Below are 18,512 nucleotides of genomic sequence, written 5' to 3' on the forward strand. Positions count from 1 at the left end.
CAAATCGATGTCTTCCACCTCCCAAATTTCTATCTTGCTTGATCAGTCTGGGAAAAGAGCTAGGTTCTCGACATCCGCCAGTTTCTGGGTCGGTTCCAGATATGTTGATTCAGCATCTGTAGGCTGTGGGTGTGGTCGCTCAACTTCAGCTCCAGGATCAGCAGGTACGGGGTTCTCAGAAAAGCGGCTCATATCCATTGCAGAAGCATTCTGTTCAAGTTAGTATGTGTTCAAGTGGCAAAGACACTGGGACTTACAGGGTTGATACTGTGATCCCATCCTAGCTTGGAATTGTCCTCCATGAGCTCTTCATCATCGTAATTGATAGGCTCCCATCCTTCATCCTCCACGAACAAACTTTCAGATTGATTGGTAGCGGGTGGCGCTGGTTTTTGAGACGGACGAAGGTCAAAAACTCCCACACGCGAAGCACTGGCTCTGGCAGCGCTCATTTGTGGTGTCGGATTGTGTTGGGGCATCGATGGGAGAGGATGAGCTGGTGGCTGCGGTTGTTGTGATTCGGCCGGTGGTATGCTAGGCCTACGTGTAGTAGCTTCGAGGCGTGGCCCGGCATTTTGAGGTACGTTCTTGCGGCCTTTCTTGGTCCTCTGGCCAGTATTGGTTCCACGCTCACCAACTGTCATAACAAGAAACTCGCATGACATGGCATCGCCGGTATATGAGAGCTGGATTGGTTGCGTAGGCACTGAGTAACGGGCCGAGACGTCGTTTCCTATAATTCCAGCATGCTGGATGATGGCACGGAAGTCCTTGACAGAAATCACAATGTGGAGCTTGTCTTCGACATCGATATCGTCAAACTCCTCCGCCTCGACAGCGATCGATGTCTGTAGTGGCTTTTTGAGGACCGCTAAGAGAGAAGTTAGTACACCAGTATCCGGCTGGCTGGGGGTTACACACCATCCTCGCTCACTGTCTTTTCGCTGAAACAAGTAAAATTAACGTGGTCGCCGTCGGTGTTAATGTCGAGGAACTCGATACCCGGGCCAAAGTGGTCCATAAGCTGCCGCAGGGTTCGTGAAGATATCGTCCAATGGTGAGGAGCCTCCTGTTTGTTGAACTTGGCATGAACTGGAACAGCAACTTCGAAAGGGAGACGATGCGTGGATGTCAACCCGTTGCGAAAAATAAGGCGTGCAATAAATCGGCTTTGGACTCCTTCTCCATCTTCGATAGCGATATCACACCTGTCAATGAGGGTTTGTTTCTCAGCATCTCTTTGCGAATCAGCTGCTGTGCGGCTGCGAAACAGAGAGACCAGGGCCTAAAAATCATCAATTAATGCACAATACATAGAGGGTAAAGAGACTCACGCGAATGTAGAGGGTGCAATGAAAACGATCCCGGAATTGACGACTTCCTTGGAAGTGGTAGCGTGAGAAGAACTTGGTTGTAGCAAATTTGACACTCGCATAGGCAGACTTTGAAGTGTTGAGAGTAGTCAAGACAAACTAGAAGTGATCTGTAAGTTTGATGCTCAAGTGATGGTTCTTGGGGTAGTCAATCGTACCGAATCCTTGCGTGCCTCGAGTGAAACGTCGTCACTGAACTTGTTCAGACAAATGAGGGCGTCACGAAAGGCTGCAACGCCCTCTTCACTCAGTGTGAAGCTTAGCAGAGGCATTTTGCTTTACTGAATTGAGCCTCTTATGAAAATTTCATCATGATTGACAAGTCTCAGTTGCAAGAATCCAAATCATTCTAACATGGACTTTGTCATGTCTGACTGCGTGAACGCGTGCCTGCCAATTGTAGAAGGATGTGGGTGGATCCAATAAGCTACAGGCCAACCCCACTACACCTACCCTGCATCAAGCATTAAACACCAAAACACCAACGTCACATTATCACGTCATTATACAAGCAGATGTGAAAGCAAATCAAGTTGAATTAATTGAGAACATTAATTGCTAGTCTCTTTCCATTGCAAAAAACCAAACTCCGCCAAGCCCATTCTTGTCATATCATCATGTTAATGCCCTGGAGGCGTATATCCTTCTCAGTTTAAGAGCGTGTGTTGTGAATGCCAAGCAGCCCGTTGTTTAGTGACGGAAGCAGCTAAACTTTCCGAGGGAGAATCGCCAAGGACCTCGTCGGACGCCATTCTTGTCGACATGGACGCTGGTGCCGAAGTGGCGGCCACCGACTCCCTTTGACCAGAAAAGACCCATAATGTTGGTATTGTTTGTTTGTTTGTTGATTTGTGTAGGTAGGGTGCAGGGTATTATAGGTGTAAGAGATCTGAGCGTGCTGTTAGCTTGTTTGCATCTTCCTACTTGCTCCTTGATGGAAAGATGAGAAGGTATTTACCTTTGTAGGATTGGTAGTAAGTGAGGTGTAGTTGAAAGAAGCTTGTTCGTGATAAAATTAAAGTATCGGAGGGTTGGCGATCAGCTTTATACCAGATCTTTGGCGTCAATCATAAACTTGGCAGGGACCATGACAGTGAGGCCTCTGCTACACTTCCAGTGACATACTGCATGACCTGCTGTGGCGTCTCTGGAATGACGTAAACTGATGGCTGTGCGATCGGCGCCACATCTGGCCAACATCGCCCATGATTGGAGGACAAAGAGTCAAGCTTGCTTCTCAAGATGGTGTCGACTGGAAACAAGGTCTTTGAATGCGACAATCTTGTCTCATTTTGTTCAAGTGAAACATTTTACAGCGAAGAACCACAATGATCTCCTTCACAGCCTCCGATATCTCGGGATATCTACGCGTCAACAGTCGATGATGCTGCCACACCATCCTCAGGGTATCAGCAAAATTAACTGCTGGAAGCATAAGGGATGAAATTAGTAGGTCAACTTATGCTATTTAGACTAGAATTCTCAGGCCTCTTATTTCTACCCCTAGGATGTAGATGCCAACTTCTCCGCTTCTCACTGAATGAAGCTCTATCTTGCAATCTTTCAGATGGACTCCCGAAAGATATGGAGCACCCAGGTAATTATGAGGGAGACCCTGATGCACAACACTAGAAGAGCGCTAACCATGGCTAATCAGAACGGAACCAAGATTTCGTCATTTTCAAGTGTTCGCATTGTATTTGCATCACTGTATCCCTAGAGGAGCACTGGAATAATTGATCCCTGCCTAAGGTATAACTGATTCGCTAACTGCGTCTCTATTATTCAGCGAAGTTTTTGGGTACCCCGAGGTCTATTTGGAACCTGCGCCCACATGTTCTCGATTAATCACTCGACCTGTCCAGACAATGCCATTCATGAACTCGGGAAATATCGGTCGAACAGTGGCATATGGCTTTGAACAAACGAAGAAACGTTCGAACAAACTACAGCAGCGAGCAGCATAACCATGGCTATAAATAAGACTGGTTTGGAAGCCACAACTATTTCCTTCCTTACTTCCGACTCACTATCAAAGTAAGTAAGTACTAACACAGCAAATTCTGACATTCACCATCAAGGTAAGTACACAACTGATACTATCGTCAAAATGGCACCTCCCACTAATGACAACAACGACCAGCAAGGTCTTCGTCGATCTACTCGATCAAACCTTGGGAAACCGGGCCCGTCTCTTATTAACGGCTACCTCACTGGAGATGCGGCGGCTCGACCTGCCCTTCGACCCAAAAGACGTGTCGGGGAAAGTGCAGCTGTCAATGACGAAGACGACGATGGGGATGAAGTGGCTTCTTTTACGCTTTCAGAACCTCGAAAAAACAGTATCGTCTTGGACTGTATCCATGTGAAGCTCCCCTCTGATATGCAGAGACCGTCTTAACCTATGGGGCAGACTGTACCCGCACAGGCTAGGTCACTAACCCAGCAACACCATATGCTATCTCCCTCAGCCCCTATCCATCCGTCAGCGCCTTCTCCTCTACCACCCTCTCCACCCCAACAGATTAAACAACCTTCTGGTCCTAGTAGAGATGAATCGCCTCCGAGGGATTCAGATGCCCAGAATGCTAACGGAGCGGACGCTGATGCGATGTATCTGGACATGTATTTAAACCTGGATCCGCAAGATGATGAGTACATGGCTGATGCGGAACCCTCACCCAAGGCACCTCCGAAGCCAGCCAAAGTCGTCGATTTGGATATCGACATGGGTGGCTTGGGGGATGAATTCGCTGAAGTCATGCAGCTTTACCGACAAAACTCGGATGAGAAAATCTTCAAAGATCGCCTAGCTGCCCAGGGGCGATACCCCGAGAATGCTGACTCGCTGGCTGAGCTGAGTGCCAGAACCATGAAGCCCAGTCCCTATTGTGATGTCACAGAGGAAACTAAGTAGACCCCTAAATGGCACGTGGACGACCACTATATGACAAGCAGGTCTTGTCATGTATGACAATAATAGCTAAAGTTGGCTTTGTTGCGAGGTGAGGCTAAACGACGGTCGGAAATCAAGGCAGGCCCCATATACCACCTGAGTATTCGATCTAGTTGACTATTCGCGACAAGTAAATTGATCAATAAAACAACAAGTGTTGAGCCAAATTAAATTTTGCCGTGTATTTAAAGGTGAAGTGAAGGTTTGTTGCTCACAAGGAATACCCCGAGTGATTCATGATTATCAACCGTCGCAACGTATCCTAGGATGTAACAATATGATAAGCCCAAGTTTTCTGGTGTAGTGAGTGACATGCAAGTTTTAAACCAGCAATTGGAGCTAGCTGAATACAGGTTGAAAACAGTGAAGAGTTGGGACTCCTGTCGAAGCATTGGTCTACTGGGAATTGAGCGCTGTCCATCCTGCGGTGACCAGACTCTCACAGCCCTTTCGATCACCGGCACCTGTCCAGTAGAACAAACCACCCAAGCCCAGAGCCTTGGCATACCCTGCCTTGATAGAAACAGTACTGGGAACATCAAATGACACAAACCCTTTGTCACCCTTGTTGTCAACAAAGGATGCCGCTGCAACGATTTGATCGACCTCGGCATTTGTCACCCACTCGTCCGGCAAATCGCAATAATCAATTTCACCGGCACCCTTGAAAGGGTGACCTGGTCCTCGCGCCTGGCCAAAGTATCTGGCGTATGCTGGAATTCCAAGGATGATCTTGTGACGAGGAAAGCCGTTCGCAATCAGGAAATCAACGCCGCGTTGACATGACTTACGGAGTGTCGGATATACTTCGTTGAGATTCTGACTTGGAGGCAAGAGTTGTGCATGATGTCCGCACACATCAGTCCATCCTCCTGTGAAGTCGTATCCCATGAGATTGAGAAAGTCGAGCAAGTGAGCCACAACTGGAAGGTTAATGTGCTTGAGACAGTATTCGCCCGTGGGGAGAGCACTTGTAAGCAAAAACTGAGAGTGTGTCATGACGTTTCGAATATCTTGAAGGAAAAGAACATAGTTTCTTCCTGCTTCGGGGGTCTGAGGGTGCTCCCAATCAACTACCAGAAGTCAGTTTCGTTACAGTGCGATAGTGATGCCTACTGACTATCAACACCGTCGAATTGATGGGTTACGCAGAATTCACTGATCCGGCGCGCAAAGGTTTGTCTTGCTGTTCTGTTTGCCGCAAGAGCAGGGAACTCTTTGCTGCTAGAGCCACCGCCGATGGAAACAAGCGTCTTGATATGCGGGTGTTGGCTTTTCAGCTTGGAGATTGCCGCAAGGCAACCTTTTTCGCCATCAACCATTTTCTCATTGTCCGCCCAATCGTCAATGGCCTGGAAGCTAAACGTTAGTGGATGGTATTTGCGTTGCATGCTTGGCGCTTCTCACCCGCAGTGTGCCATTCTCATTGACGCTGCAACATAAAATGTTAGTTCGGAACTGTTGTTTGAACGAGGAAACTTGCCCGACGAAAGCGTAGAAAATATGCGTGATGGACGAAATGTCGAGGCATGATGGAGGCCGCTCTTTGTAGCAGCGCCAGGAGGGGTAGTAAACAGCGTTAATATATTGAGTCGGCATTTTGAACACGATGGTCAATGATAATGGGAAGAATTGTGAACAAGAACAAGAACTAGAACAAAGGATATAGATATAGAGTCGATATCGTGTTCCAGGTATCGATGCAGGTTTCAGGTCGTACAAATACTCAGCCCAACAACCCCCCGCTGTAATGAATGGCAGTGTTCAAGGTAGTTGGTTGGGTAGGATGGTGATATGATGCAGGGCCAAGGTGAGACAGAGCAAGTAGGTGATCACTTTATACCAGGATGCTGCATATAAATACCTGAATGGGAGTTCATTGATTGGTGAGCTATCAGGAACTCGGTAATCGGCATTACCTAGAGAAGGAATGACCATGAATCCAGCCGCCACTGACATAAGCATAATCTGCTTTGACGCTCGCCCGTGTCCAGCTTCAGCTGATCTGATTGTTTTCTACAGAACTGCTTGCTTACTACTCAGGGCGCCGAATCCATGACGAGTCGCATTCTTGAAGAACTTTACAACATGCAATAATAACATTTGTATTCTGGAATATTGAAGTATTTACTGGTCGGAATTAACATAGCAATGTCGTTGCTTCCATATGGCACCATCCATCGCCATTATACCACCCACCGACTGTTTCTTACTGGCACCATCTCTCAACCTCAACACCCTCAACCTCATCAAGAAGACTAAAATCTAGACCAGGCTGTCGAGAGGCGACAACAATAACGTCAAATGTTTCTAAAACACCCCTTCGCCAGTCCGCGTCAGGTAGCCGACGTACCTGTGGGAATGCCTCTTGCTTAACCAGAGCATCCACCCAGCAGACATTGACCTCATGCGAAACAGCCAAGGTTCTGACTAATTCAGCACCTGGAGAATTGTCTATCTGCGATTGACCAGCCTTGAAGCCTACGCCCACCACCAGCACCTGAGGTGTTCGACCTACGACTCTCTGACGCAGAGTCTTCAGTACTCTCTGAGCTAGCCGGGATGGCCGAGACTGCATCGCCAGTGAAGCACACTCCAACAGAGGGAAGTGACTATTGGAAAGGAGATAGAACGGATTGACTGGAATACAGTGCCCGCCTACACCAACACTCGGAGTGTATGGCATGTATCCAAATGGCTTTGTTGAGGCAGCCTCGCAGACTTCATACGGATCGATATGGTGTGGGATACATGCGTCTGCCATTTCATTGGCATAAGCGATGCAAACCATTCTTTGGCAGTTCTCATAGAGCTTCATCATCTCGGCCACTTCTGGCTTCGATACAGGAACAACAGTATCGAATATGGTAGAGTAGATTCGGGAGATGGCATCGAGGGAGCCGGGGGCAATATCATCCAAACCAGAGATGATCTTTGGAATGGAATTGACAGGAGGCTCAACGCGCCCGGGGTCGACTCGCTGTGAACATTAGTACCGGTTAATTTGGGAGGTATCGGGTTACATACCTCTGGCGACATCCCCGCAAAGAACTTTCGGCTTGCAGCAAGAGGGCCAAGAAGTTGACGAGTCATGCCAACGGCTACAGAGCTCTCAATAACAACTGTGGACCCAGAGCGGGCGATCTCTCCAACAGTCTTCAACGCCTCGCGAAGATAAGAAGAGTCGATGGTCTTATCAGGACGCAGTAGGGTTGGGACTGAAATCAAGAAGTGCGTTGCTCTGCGAAGATCCTGTGGGTTTTGAGAAAACTGCACATTCGTGTTGTCTTGGTACTCGACTTTGAGATTTTTGATCCTCGTAGCAGATACATCAAAGCCAATGACTTGGTATCTCGAAGAGAATGAGCTGACAATATGTTTGCCAACGTAGCCAACACCAATGACTGCAACGACAGGTTCGTGTTGCTGAGTCACTTGGGCGAAATGGCACAGTGTCTGGTCGACGACAGTGCCAAAATCTGAAGAAGATGAGGAGCTGAGAGGAGGACTATCAGGATAGAAGGCAAAGCTGTTGTCCAAACGGCTCCATTGTGAAGAGTCGCTAAGGGATGGCAGCGAGAGTCTCTTCTTCTCACTCAGAGAGATGGGGCCTAGGTCAGGCTTCGGGGGCATAACTTGGGTCATATTTGGTAACAGGAAATGTGTGATGATTGAGCTTTGGATTGAGACCCAACGACTGGGATTCTGAGAAGATGGATATGATTATATGCTTGTTTTCTTCGCCGCAGACATGAAAACTTTACACTCCGAGATCTCAGTAACTGCTATTACTAGGTACAAAATAGAGAGCCTTTGGTTGGTGCCTGAAGATCACCGAGTTTTCTCATCGGCGCAGTGAGGCTTTTCGCCTTACTTGGATGTGTTTGCGCAATGATATCACGACTATCATGGAGTACTCAGCTTTTTTGCCCTCCATCCATCCATCATGATGTTGATCAAAAGTTCAAGCTAAGTTGTTAGATCATGGAAGGCCCAAACAGCTAGTCGAGGTTAATCTTGACTAACGCAATGTCCCCCCAAATCGGGCTCCTTGTGCTTGTTTTGGCGCCGATTGCCCCTTGCTCCGCATTCCAGTCTGGTAGTATCTTCCCAATGAGGGAGCAAACTATAGTCGGTCCTCTGGATATAGTAAGGTGCATTCGCCAGGGGTAGCATGTGCAACGGCAGCTAATGCAAGCCAAACAACGAGTTCCAAACATTTGTCAACTTTGACGCCTTCCTACCTGAAGAGCTGGGCAAAAGGCGCTCTTATTATAGGCACATTTATAAGGCAGGTTTATCATACATCGGTGGCTTTAAGCTCTACTATAGGAACCGGAACATTTTCTGCGCAGTAGCTGCAAAAACTGAATCATCTACTAATGTATGTGTGCCTTTGCCGTTCTGCCCCATGCTTATACTTATGCATGCTAACTTTATTGGATGACACTGAATGTTCATGTATTAGAACAGAGAACAAAAGTATATAGAATATTCTCTTGTAGGGGCTGTACTTGTTATTCCTTCGTATGAGCTCTTACTGTTAACAAGGTAGTGCACGTCGGAAGGACACTAACACGTAGAACACTCCGATAATGCGCTACGACTACAAAGGCAATCGGATCTATCTTTTAGTATTAATAATCTCAAAGTCTTTGTGATTAGTAGGAAGCAGCCGTTAATTAGCAACTTGTCGAACCGTTCATCTTCTCTTGATCCGGCGTTTAGAGATGAAGCGTCGGAATAGTCACCCAGGACACCAACCCATGAATCCGCCAAGTGATCAATTCGTTTCTTTGTACTAAAATAGTTTGGGGACTAATAGGAAAACTATCCCGAGCATGCTGATTGGATGATTCCGCTTATTAGTATCCAACATGGGAAACCTGTTTGCCATGCGACCAACACTTCAAGACCAAGCTGACATTGAAGTATAGTCTTAAGCTTAATGACGCCTAATCAGAGCACGTAATCAGGTTAATATAGCTCGAGCTTCTCCATCGTGATATATCGATTGGATATGAGGCTTGGTGCTGATTCTATGGCGTCTGGATTACGAGTGTCGATACTAACGTCTCAGTTCAAGCTCGAGTTCGCCATCATCCGGCAGGCCGAAAGAGTATCACGCGTATTTATTGGATAGAACAGGAGAGTGTCGCATATCACCGTGGTAGTAGTGGACCTTGCTGCATTAGATAGACGCTTGTTTGTCTATATGTGCCGCGACAGTCGCCGCCTTGGTTACCACACCTTCATGCTCGCTGTGATAGCTCTAGGGGACAAAGTCCGGCTCGATCATGCAAGTTTCCGACCGTGCTTGACTGGGAGGATGTAGTGGTACTCTTTGTATCTCATCACATGTATGAGCTATAGGATAGTGGATCATGAAGGACGTGTGGGTGTTGTGTTGTGCTAGGACGAAGGTGCCGGATAGTTTTAGGAGCGTACCAAGCTCTCTACAACAAGCTGTCAAATAGGAGATGCTTAAGCGTGCAAACAAGGTGAAAGACCAGGATACACGAGACAATTATCTTGCTTACTGTTCCCCTCATCAAAAACGATTTCATATCGACGCTTCAAAACTTACACTGATGGACCTGACTAGACGACCTGCCGCATTCCAGGAAACCCGTAAACCTGGTACCGGGGAGCCGTTTAAAAGGTTATTCTCGAATGTCGAAACGGCGAGAAACTTAACTAGATAGCTACGTACTGCATTATAGTCATTGGTTCCGAAGTATTAGTTGAGTTCCAACTCTTAGTACCAGAGCATAACGCCGCTCCACGCCCCCCTATCCACCTCCACCTCCACTACCGACTAACATGATGTTGGTGGCATGAGAGTCAACGCTTTTTTATCTCCAAGATCTAATCAAGGAACGTTTGAGCGATCGGCAAACTAGTTTCTAATAGAACGTATTTCTGAGCGTTGAAACTAACGGCTATGATCAACATCACGATGCGTCTCAACCTCCATCCATGGTCTCAGCGTGCACGATGAAGCGCCTCATTTGGCCGTTGGCGATAGGAGTCAAGACAAACAGACAATTGCAGAGATAATATTGCGCGAATATCATGTCCCATGGGCCAATATGATCGACGTCAGTGGAGGGATGATTAGCTTGTGATAGCGTTAAATTTGACCATGACGACTCAGCAAGTAAGAAAGCAAGCTTCAACGAAGTCGGCGGTGTAAAACAGACAGAGGAAGAGGATGGAGTGTCGTTACAAAGTTTGTACTTGTAGGATGAACGATGATGCTTGTATTTATGCTTATTACTCAGTCTGTATAACTCTTCTCTTGTTGTTCATGCCCATATCTTCTCTCTTGTCGACTCTTGGATCCTTTACACCAGTTCCTTAAACTATCACTTGTTTTTCATACTCGCACAATGGTAGCTTCACATATTACAGAGACTGACAATGTCAGAAAGGGTGTAAGTAACCCTCTTATACTTTCCCAGCACACACTGATAAGCCATAGAAACAAACCTGGCGAGGCCAAGATCCTCAGTGGAGGAAGTGTACTCCTCCTCCACCTTCATTCTTCACCAGAGGAGCAAACAACAAGTTTGTTCTCAAAGATATTGATGGACACTTCCACGATATGCAACTTGATGAGATCCTTCAGAGAACTAGTCTGGACGATACACGATCCTCTGATGAGAGCTTGGGTCCCTCAGTGTTCACTGCATCTCCCTCGTACAAGTCTTCATTTGCCCAAACACCCATCACTTCCTTGAAGTCTCTCTGTCCCCATAGCAAGCCCGGCAGTATTTCTCCATCGGGATCTTCTTCTCATCAGGGCCATCTCATCGTTCCACAACCGAGACTTCCAGATCCAGTTGCTCGGCGGCGAGACAGTGGCTCATTGTATAGCGTTGAAGACATCTCCACCAAGGCCTGCGCATACACTGCCAATGCAACTCAAACATCGCCACGACACTCCCTTTTGAGACAAAATGATACAGATCCTGCTTCCAAGGTTGAGGTCGACTCTGAGTCTCAGAACTTGAATGAGTACTTGAGAAAGTACGGCCAAAGGAAAGTGACTCGACACAAGTGGATTATGACGGGTTTCTTGGTCTCTGTCAAGTAAGTTCATTCATGCCAACTTACCCAGCGCAGAACATTCTAACATTATACAGCTTCATGTTCATCTTTGCATCTTGGTGGTGGCCTCGATACTACTACGTCTACATCCCATTCATCTCATTCCCACTGGTTCTCAACTGTATAATGATTGCCTCCATCATCTGCATTTCCATCAAGAATCTCATTGTGACTCAGAAGATCATTGAGCCAGACCACAATGTGAATCTAGTTATGATCATGCCTTGCTACAATGAGACTCTCGAAGAATGTACCAAGTCACTTGACTCTCTGGTCGAACAAGTCGGCATTGACAACCACAAGAGGGGCATCGTGGTCATCTGTGATGGTCGTGTCCGTGGACCTGGGATGGAGAAGACGACAGCCCAGTACCTCAAAGAAGACATCTTTATTGAGAAAATCCACTCTGAGAAGATCCGCGGTGCATACAAAGCTTGGGATGGCCAAGCCATGGATGTCGATATCTCATGGGGCTACTATAGAGGTGTACCGTTCTACTGTATCATCAAAGAACAGAATCAGGGCAAACGCGATAGTCTCATCGTTGTTCGTTCGTTCCTCTACAAGTTCAACATCCGAGACACCAAACCGACAACCATATTCTCGTCCCGGTTTCTCCTCTCAATGACTGACTGGCTCTCTCAAGAAGTCAGAGTCAATTACGTCGATCATCTGATTGGTATGGACGCAGACACTGTCTTTCAAAATAACTGCATCTTTGAGCTTCTCAAAGAGTCAAAGTATCCCAATACAGTGGGCGTTTGCGGCTATGTTGCGGTTGACTTCAGTGGAGGCAATTGGAACTTATGGTCTATCTATCAGAACGCCGAGTACACGATTGCCCAGGGACTGAGACGGCTGCATCAATCCATCGCAACCAAGAAAGTTTCTTGTCTACCTGGATGTTGTCAGTTGCTCAAGATTTGTGACATGACATGCGGTGACAAGGTCCTCATCGAGCAATTTGGATACTATCCCAGACCTTTGGACGGCATGATCAAACGCATTCGAGCCACTGCATCTGAAGATCGAAACCATATATGCCAACTTCTCACCACCTTTCCCGAAGCACAAACTCGTCAAGCTTTGCGCGCGAGGGCTTACACTGATGTCCCCCATTCTTGGAGTGTCTTTCTTTCTCAACGTCGCCGTTGGACACTCGGAGCTACAAGCAACGACTTGCTACTGTTCACGGCCAGGCATTGTCAATGGTGGGAACGTATACTGGCCTTTTCAAATGTTCTCACTTGGTCTCTCAATGTCTTTGTTATCGCCTCGATCGGTTGCATGATCGTAGCTTTCATGCATCAGCCATGGTGGATCATCATGGCCTTTGCGGGCATCATGATCGTCCCTCTTATTTACTACGTTATCATGGCAATTTGGCTACCAGAGTCAATGCTGGAGAGATTCCAGTACCTCCTTGGTCTGTTCATCTTTGTTATTCTGGGACCATTTTTGAACATTGCTGTCATGGTGTTTGCAGTGTTCAACATGGATAGTTTTGGTTGGGGCAAGACTAGAAAGGTCATCGTTGACACTCCCGATGAACAACCACAAGAGAAGCAGAATAATAGGGATACTGGCAGTGGGTCTAATTCATTGCCGGGAACTTTTAGTAGCGATCAGAGAGAGGAGGTGGCTACAAGTGCAACAGTCAGAAAGCCAGCGGTAGTGTACGTTCCTCCAACTACGCAGCACTTGTAGTCAGAATACGGATAGCACGTGAGCAGCATACACGAGGAAATAACTTTAATCAATTTAACACTATTATGAACTAATTTGTTATTGTAGGAAGCTTACAAGCTCGTACCTTGCTTGACTAGTGTTGACCACATGTTCTCCTGTCGTAGCTCGTCAGCCCGGCAATACACTCCGTTCCCGTCCCACACCACCTTGTCGATCCGTATTTCTCGCTCTTAAAATATTAGTGTCTCTTTAGATGATTACCGTTGTACTCAAATCCAGTTCTCACACCCTATGCTTTTGCCTAAAAAGCTGGCGTTTACATTTCAGGTAGTCTAAAGTCAGTATCTGTGGCGCTTGACACCGGGAGTGGCACTTGGAGACCGGATCGAAACACACTCGTCGTGTCTCAGATCGAGAAGGGGATTACAAGCCAGGAACGGCTCCCGTGTGTTGCAAGGAACCGTTAGTGAGAACTTATCCAGTTCTGGTAACCTGCACGCACACACATTGCTGCCGATGATGTCTTGAATACCAAGTCTGGATGACCTCGGCGGAGCTACAACGTCCTAGTGATCGAAAGAACCCCGTATAGATCCTCAACTGGGATCCCCGTGGTTGTCGATCAGTGTTATGAGTTCCAAATATGGATGGTTGACCACCTCTACCATCACAATCACATCGAGTAACCCCACGCGATACTCCATTGAGGGTATCTACCTTGAACCAGGTCCTTGGAAAGAAGGATCTAATGAACTAGGCCATGCTTTCAACATCGAATAGCTACTGATTCATGTTTGTCTAATGAGAAGGTGGTCCGAAGTCGGGCTGGACACTGCCCGTGTCATGAGCCGCTCATTGTGAAAGCGTAGTATCCATGTGAACATTTCTGATGGGGTCAAGGTTCAAGTCATCAGCTTATGCTTTGAGGCCTGTCCCTTTCAAGCAAGCAGCATACATATATGCTAGCATTTCCAGTCGACTTGCCTGCTGATCATCATTGCCCACCACTTACTACTCAAAAGACCTATTCATTACAAGCACTTTACTGGATCATCTTCAACCTACTTCACAATGAAGTCTTTGGTTCTCCTACTCCTGACCACTGCGGTATATGCGGATGGCCTCGTGGCTAGACACAGAGGTGAAGAGTTCAACATACACGTCCGTCATGAAGACGGTGCCTCACACCAGCCCAAAACGCTCTCCAAGCGAGCTTCGTGCGGTAAAGGTGCTGGCTCTTGTCCCAAGGGACAATGCTGCTCTGAATCCGGCCAATGTGGAACTATGTCTGCTTATTGCACCTCACCAGAATGCCAGATGGCTTATAGTAATGGCAACTGTGATGGCAGGTATGTGTATTGTCAACAGATTACCAGACTCTACTGACATTCTACTAGCAAGAAGCCAAAAGGCGAGACTACAGCAAATATACCCAGATCAACTACTGGCAAAGCTCCATATGGTAAGTATAAGAATCGATTTCACAGCCCATGGTTCTAACCAGGGTCCAGACAAGTACATCATCACCTGCACTACTCCTGGGATAGTGGCACTCACTTTTGATGATGGCCCTTATAAGTATACCAATCAAGTCCTAGATGTCCTTAAAAAGCACAACATCAAAGCGACGTTCTTCATCACTGGAAACAATCTAGGAAAGGGCCAGATTGATGACCATTCCAAACCCTGGCCCAAGATCCTCCGCCGCATGCACTCTGAAGGCCACCAGCTCGCTTCTCACAGCTGGTCACATCAGGATCTCTCGGCTGCATCTGATGAGATCCGCAAACAGCAGATCATCTACAACGAGATGGCCTTCCGCAACGTCCTTGGCTTCTTCCCCAAGTACTTGCGTCCCCCTTATGGAACCTGCTCGCGAGATTCCGGCTGTTTAGACTACGTGACCAAGCTCGGTTACCATGTTGTAAACTGGAACATTGATACTAAAGATTACCTAAATGACTCACCGAGCAAGATACAGACCAGCAAGAACACTTTCTCGGACAGCGTCTCCACTGACTCAAAGTCGAATAGCTACATCGAGTTGAGCCATGATATACATGAGCAGACAGCTTACAACCTGACTGAATTCATGATCAAGACTCTAAAAGCTAGAGGATACCATGCTGTCCCTGTTGGAGAGTGTCTTGGAGATGCCCGTGAGAATTGGTATGTTGATGCCAAGGGCACAAAGTCCGGTAGGTCAATCCAAGGAAGAGGCAGTTACGGTAAGTGATCGTGACAGTTGTTAATCTGATAGCTAATTCCACTCTGAATAGATCCTCCCCCTACTTCCCCAGCAATTACCAAAGATGGTACTTGTGGTGCCAAGAATGGTCTCAAGTGCACAGGATCCAAATGGGGAAACTGCTGCTCGTACTACAACTTCTGGTACGTCTTGGAAATAAAACTGTCTACTGAAAAGAAGTAACTTACCAAGTATATCATTCTAGTGGTTCGACATCAGGCTACTGTGACGGCGGATGCCAATCCAAATACGGAGAGTGTAACAAGATAAAGTTGGACAGCAAGCTTATTGTCTCGGACAACGGACTCTGCGGCGAGAAGTATCACCAGACCTGCGCGGGATCTCGTTACGGTAACTGTTGCTCTAAATACGGCAACTGGTATGTTCTGCCTGGTGATCTTTTTCTTGTCTTGGTACTAACAACGTTTCTAGTGGTAAGACGAGCGAGTACTGCGCAAGCGGGTGTCGGAGTGGCTTCGGAACTTGTCCATACTCTTAAAGATCTAGCATTGGTTACTTCAGTGGAATTGGCTTGGATATTATCCTGTGAGGCTATTTATTACGGTTCTCGTATTAATAGCTGGCTCATTTAATTATGTTGTGGTGAACTCAAACTGCTGTTGTTCAGACTTTCTCTTATATTGACAAACTGTAACTATGTTGCGAGGCAGTCTCTGGGACTTTTGCTGCAAGATGAATACATCCACTTCTTGATTCCCATTGACAACGCACAATTCAGGCTCTGTTGATCCTTGCTATTGCCTGTAGAACCTACCTGGGTGGGTAGCCGAGGAGTGCAGAGGAGAACTCGATTTTCAGTTCAGCCGTGCCAAACACGGCCGAGTGCCTGAGCCGTAGGCAGTTGGTCTGATTTGTTCTCTTGATGTCTCTCACAAGATCGTATTCAGGGACGTCAAGACGCGAGGCTAACCAAAGATGGCAACCTGCATCAACGACAAACAGACCAGCCTCGTTCTTGCCGGCCTAGCTAACGCAACCACACTGGATGTCATCTACGGCATCGCCTACTCTGTATCTTTGTCTTCAATACTAGTGTCCCCTGACTAGCTGAGGTCTTTGGTGGCGTTGACAATCAACCAGGGCGCTGTTGCTCTCGTAGAACCCTGGACTCAGTCCGAGTCTCAGCCCTGGTAACTCGAGATAATGGCGGATCTAGCCAGCCACGCGGCAGGACTGCATGGAGCCGCCGCATCGTGCGTGTCTACGGGCATATTGCCCAATTTGTTGATTCTATTTCATACATCACGGGCCTCTGCATATTCATCGTTGGCAATTACTGTCAGTTCGGAAGCATAGCCGCGGGACTGAAACTTGAGAACAGGACATATTTGGCCTCTTGCAGATGAAGTTATTTCAGTTCCGTAACAAGGTTGTCGTCATGTTTAGTAACAAACTAGATAAAGTCAAAGAAGACTTAACCATGTGGTGGACGGGCGTTGGCTGAGACTAAGCGTGGACCAACAGGCATGACCTTGACAGGCACATGCGTGTTGGCAACACCCGCGAAGATTCTTTTAGCCCTCCAGGCTGCAGTTTGCTCGTCAAACTGTTTGACGGCCCTCATCTGATCTCCATATCGGTACTTTATGACAGAAATCAAGCTAAGCGCTGCACATCAGATTATCTTGTGATTGATGTTGGTGATTGGACTTGAGAGAGTACATGGACGAATTGAAAAAAGACATATCAAAGAATTTGTTGATCGATCAACCAACAACTGACATAGAATAAGACAGTGCACTATTGATACAAAGACGGAACAACCTAACTCAATCAAGTCATTTGCCGGATTCACGAGAATTGCGTTGGTGGAAGTGTTTGGTGTTGATATGCTCATATGTGAGTATAACCTCTCAATCAACACTCCCCAAGAGTAGAGTCTCTGTGGCTTATTTCTTGCGGGGAGTTTGTATCACTGTAGATGAATTCTGAAGAAATGAGAAAGCTACGCGTGCACAAGAACCCTGATAGTTGGTTATTTGTTCAAGCTCCTGTCTTAGTTGTGTATAGCCTGTCTAATAATACGTACACTACTAACCACCTACTTGGGGTCTTCGCGTTTATGGAATATCGCAAGAATACTTCAGCGCGGGCTACCCGATTAGAACAAAGGGATCGTAATGTTCCTGGATCTTGATTTCTTCCGCCGTGCACACGATGTTCCTCGTACTCTTCCATGTTTTCTGTGTTACACAGCGTGTGCCTGCAGCATGCACTACATCAACACCATACGCCTCCATCATTCTGGGCCAACAGTCTCACCAAGTTTCTTCCTTGACAAGTCGTCATTGTCCTTGTCAACTCGAGTCCGAGTTGAATACCATAAAAGCAATCTCAGCAGTCACCCGACAGCCACAACAACCACACCCTCTTGCAGACCGTTTTATTGTTAGTCAACTAGCAAACGCGCGTGGTCATGATTGACCAGGAATAACTGTTTGCTTCAGACAAGCATAGACATGTATGTACTCATTGTACAGTACAGTGTGCGAGGCGTCAACGATTTCGTCGTCCACCAATGCCCCTTGAGGCATGCCACATGGAAGCCTGCGTTGAAGGGAGGTCCAAGCTTCGACGGCCCTGGTTAGCTATTGATTTCATGTTACAACAAGTCCAAATTGGGACCGATGGACAACATGCTATGTCGATCAAGTCAACAAGTCCATCGAGGCAGAGCCAGCAAGTATCAAGCAAGACGTGGGCACTGCTTCTTTGTATTAACAGAAAAAGCTAATCTGTCAAATCCCAGTAGAAAACCATAGGCCAGCCTGTAGCTAAATATACACCGTGAAAGGTGCAACGACAACACCGTAGACCACGTACACTTCAGCGATTTGCTCGCAATTCCTCTCAAATCTGTACACACCCTCGGATGATGGATATATCCTTGGTCTCTGAAAAGACTCCCCGAGAACTCACCCAGCTCTATTTTCTTGGCAAGAGCCCTAGAATCAACCGTTGCCCGTGATCGAAAGCCGTACCCTCAGTCTGTTGAATAAAGACAGAAATGGTGAAAAGTAAAGAATCAAAATAAGAAGAGACAACCCTTTGCGCGCAACTTCATGAAGGGGTAGTAGTAATCTCAGAGAGCCTTCAACTTTGTAGGCCCTTT

The 18,512-nt window shown here is 47.0% G+C and overlaps 5 protein-coding genes across 5 annotated transcripts; 3 read left to right on the top strand and 2 right to left on the bottom strand.

Annotated features, from left to right (window-relative positions):
* Positions 1-42: 42 nt before the first annotated feature.
* Positions 43-1,645, bottom strand: FPSE_00161 (uncharacterized protein; the record flags this gene model as incomplete). The annotated part of the gene is made up of 5 exons (XM_009253281.1): positions 43-210; positions 258-871; positions 922-1,285; positions 1,335-1,472; positions 1,532-1,645. 5 exons carry the CDS (start codon positions 1,643-1,645, stop codon positions 43-45), a joined length of 1,398 nt encoding a protein of 465 aa, XP_009251556.1.
* A 1,838-nt stretch (positions 1,646-3,483) lies between these two features.
* Positions 3,484-4,290, top strand: FPSE_00162 (uncharacterized protein; the record flags this gene model as incomplete). The annotated part of the gene is made up of 2 exons (XM_009253282.1): positions 3,484-3,730; positions 3,845-4,290. 2 exons carry the CDS (start codon positions 3,484-3,486, stop codon positions 4,288-4,290), a joined length of 693 nt encoding a protein of 230 aa, XP_009251557.1.
* A 435-nt stretch (positions 4,291-4,725) lies between these two features.
* Positions 4,726-7,974, bottom strand: FPSE_00163 (uncharacterized protein; the record flags this gene model as incomplete). The annotated part of the gene is made up of 5 exons (XM_009253283.1): positions 4,726-5,402; positions 5,450-5,681; positions 5,737-5,761; positions 6,543-7,309; positions 7,357-7,974. The coding sequence occupies 5 exons, from the start codon at positions 7,972-7,974 to the stop codon at positions 4,726-4,728; spliced, it is 2,319 nt and encodes a 772-aa protein (XP_009251558.1).
* A 2,747-nt stretch (positions 7,975-10,721) lies between these two features.
* FPSE_00164 (uncharacterized protein) lies at positions 10,722-13,149 on the top strand (the record flags this gene model as incomplete). The annotated part of the gene is made up of 3 exons (XM_009253284.1): positions 10,722-10,766; positions 10,814-11,424; positions 11,478-13,149. 3 exons carry the CDS (start codon positions 10,722-10,724, stop codon positions 13,147-13,149), a joined length of 2,328 nt encoding a protein of 775 aa, XP_009251559.1.
* Positions 13,150-14,202: 1,053 nt separating this feature from the next.
* Positions 14,203-15,878, top strand: FPSE_00165 (uncharacterized protein; the record flags this gene model as incomplete). Its single annotated transcript, XM_009253285.1, has 6 exons — positions 14,203-14,480; positions 14,529-14,593; positions 14,643-15,359; positions 15,411-15,522; positions 15,585-15,758; positions 15,812-15,878. The coding sequence occupies 6 exons, from the start codon at positions 14,203-14,205 to the stop codon at positions 15,876-15,878; spliced, it is 1,413 nt and encodes a 470-aa protein (XP_009251560.1).
* Positions 15,879-18,512: the final 2,634 nt, after the last annotated feature.

This window comes from Fusarium pseudograminearum, chromosome 2, assembly GCF_000303195.2.
Source record: "Fusarium pseudograminearum CS3096 chromosome 2, whole genome shotgun sequence".
Lineage (NCBI taxonomy): Eukaryota > Fungi > Ascomycota > Sordariomycetes > Hypocreales > Nectriaceae > Fusarium > Fusarium pseudograminearum.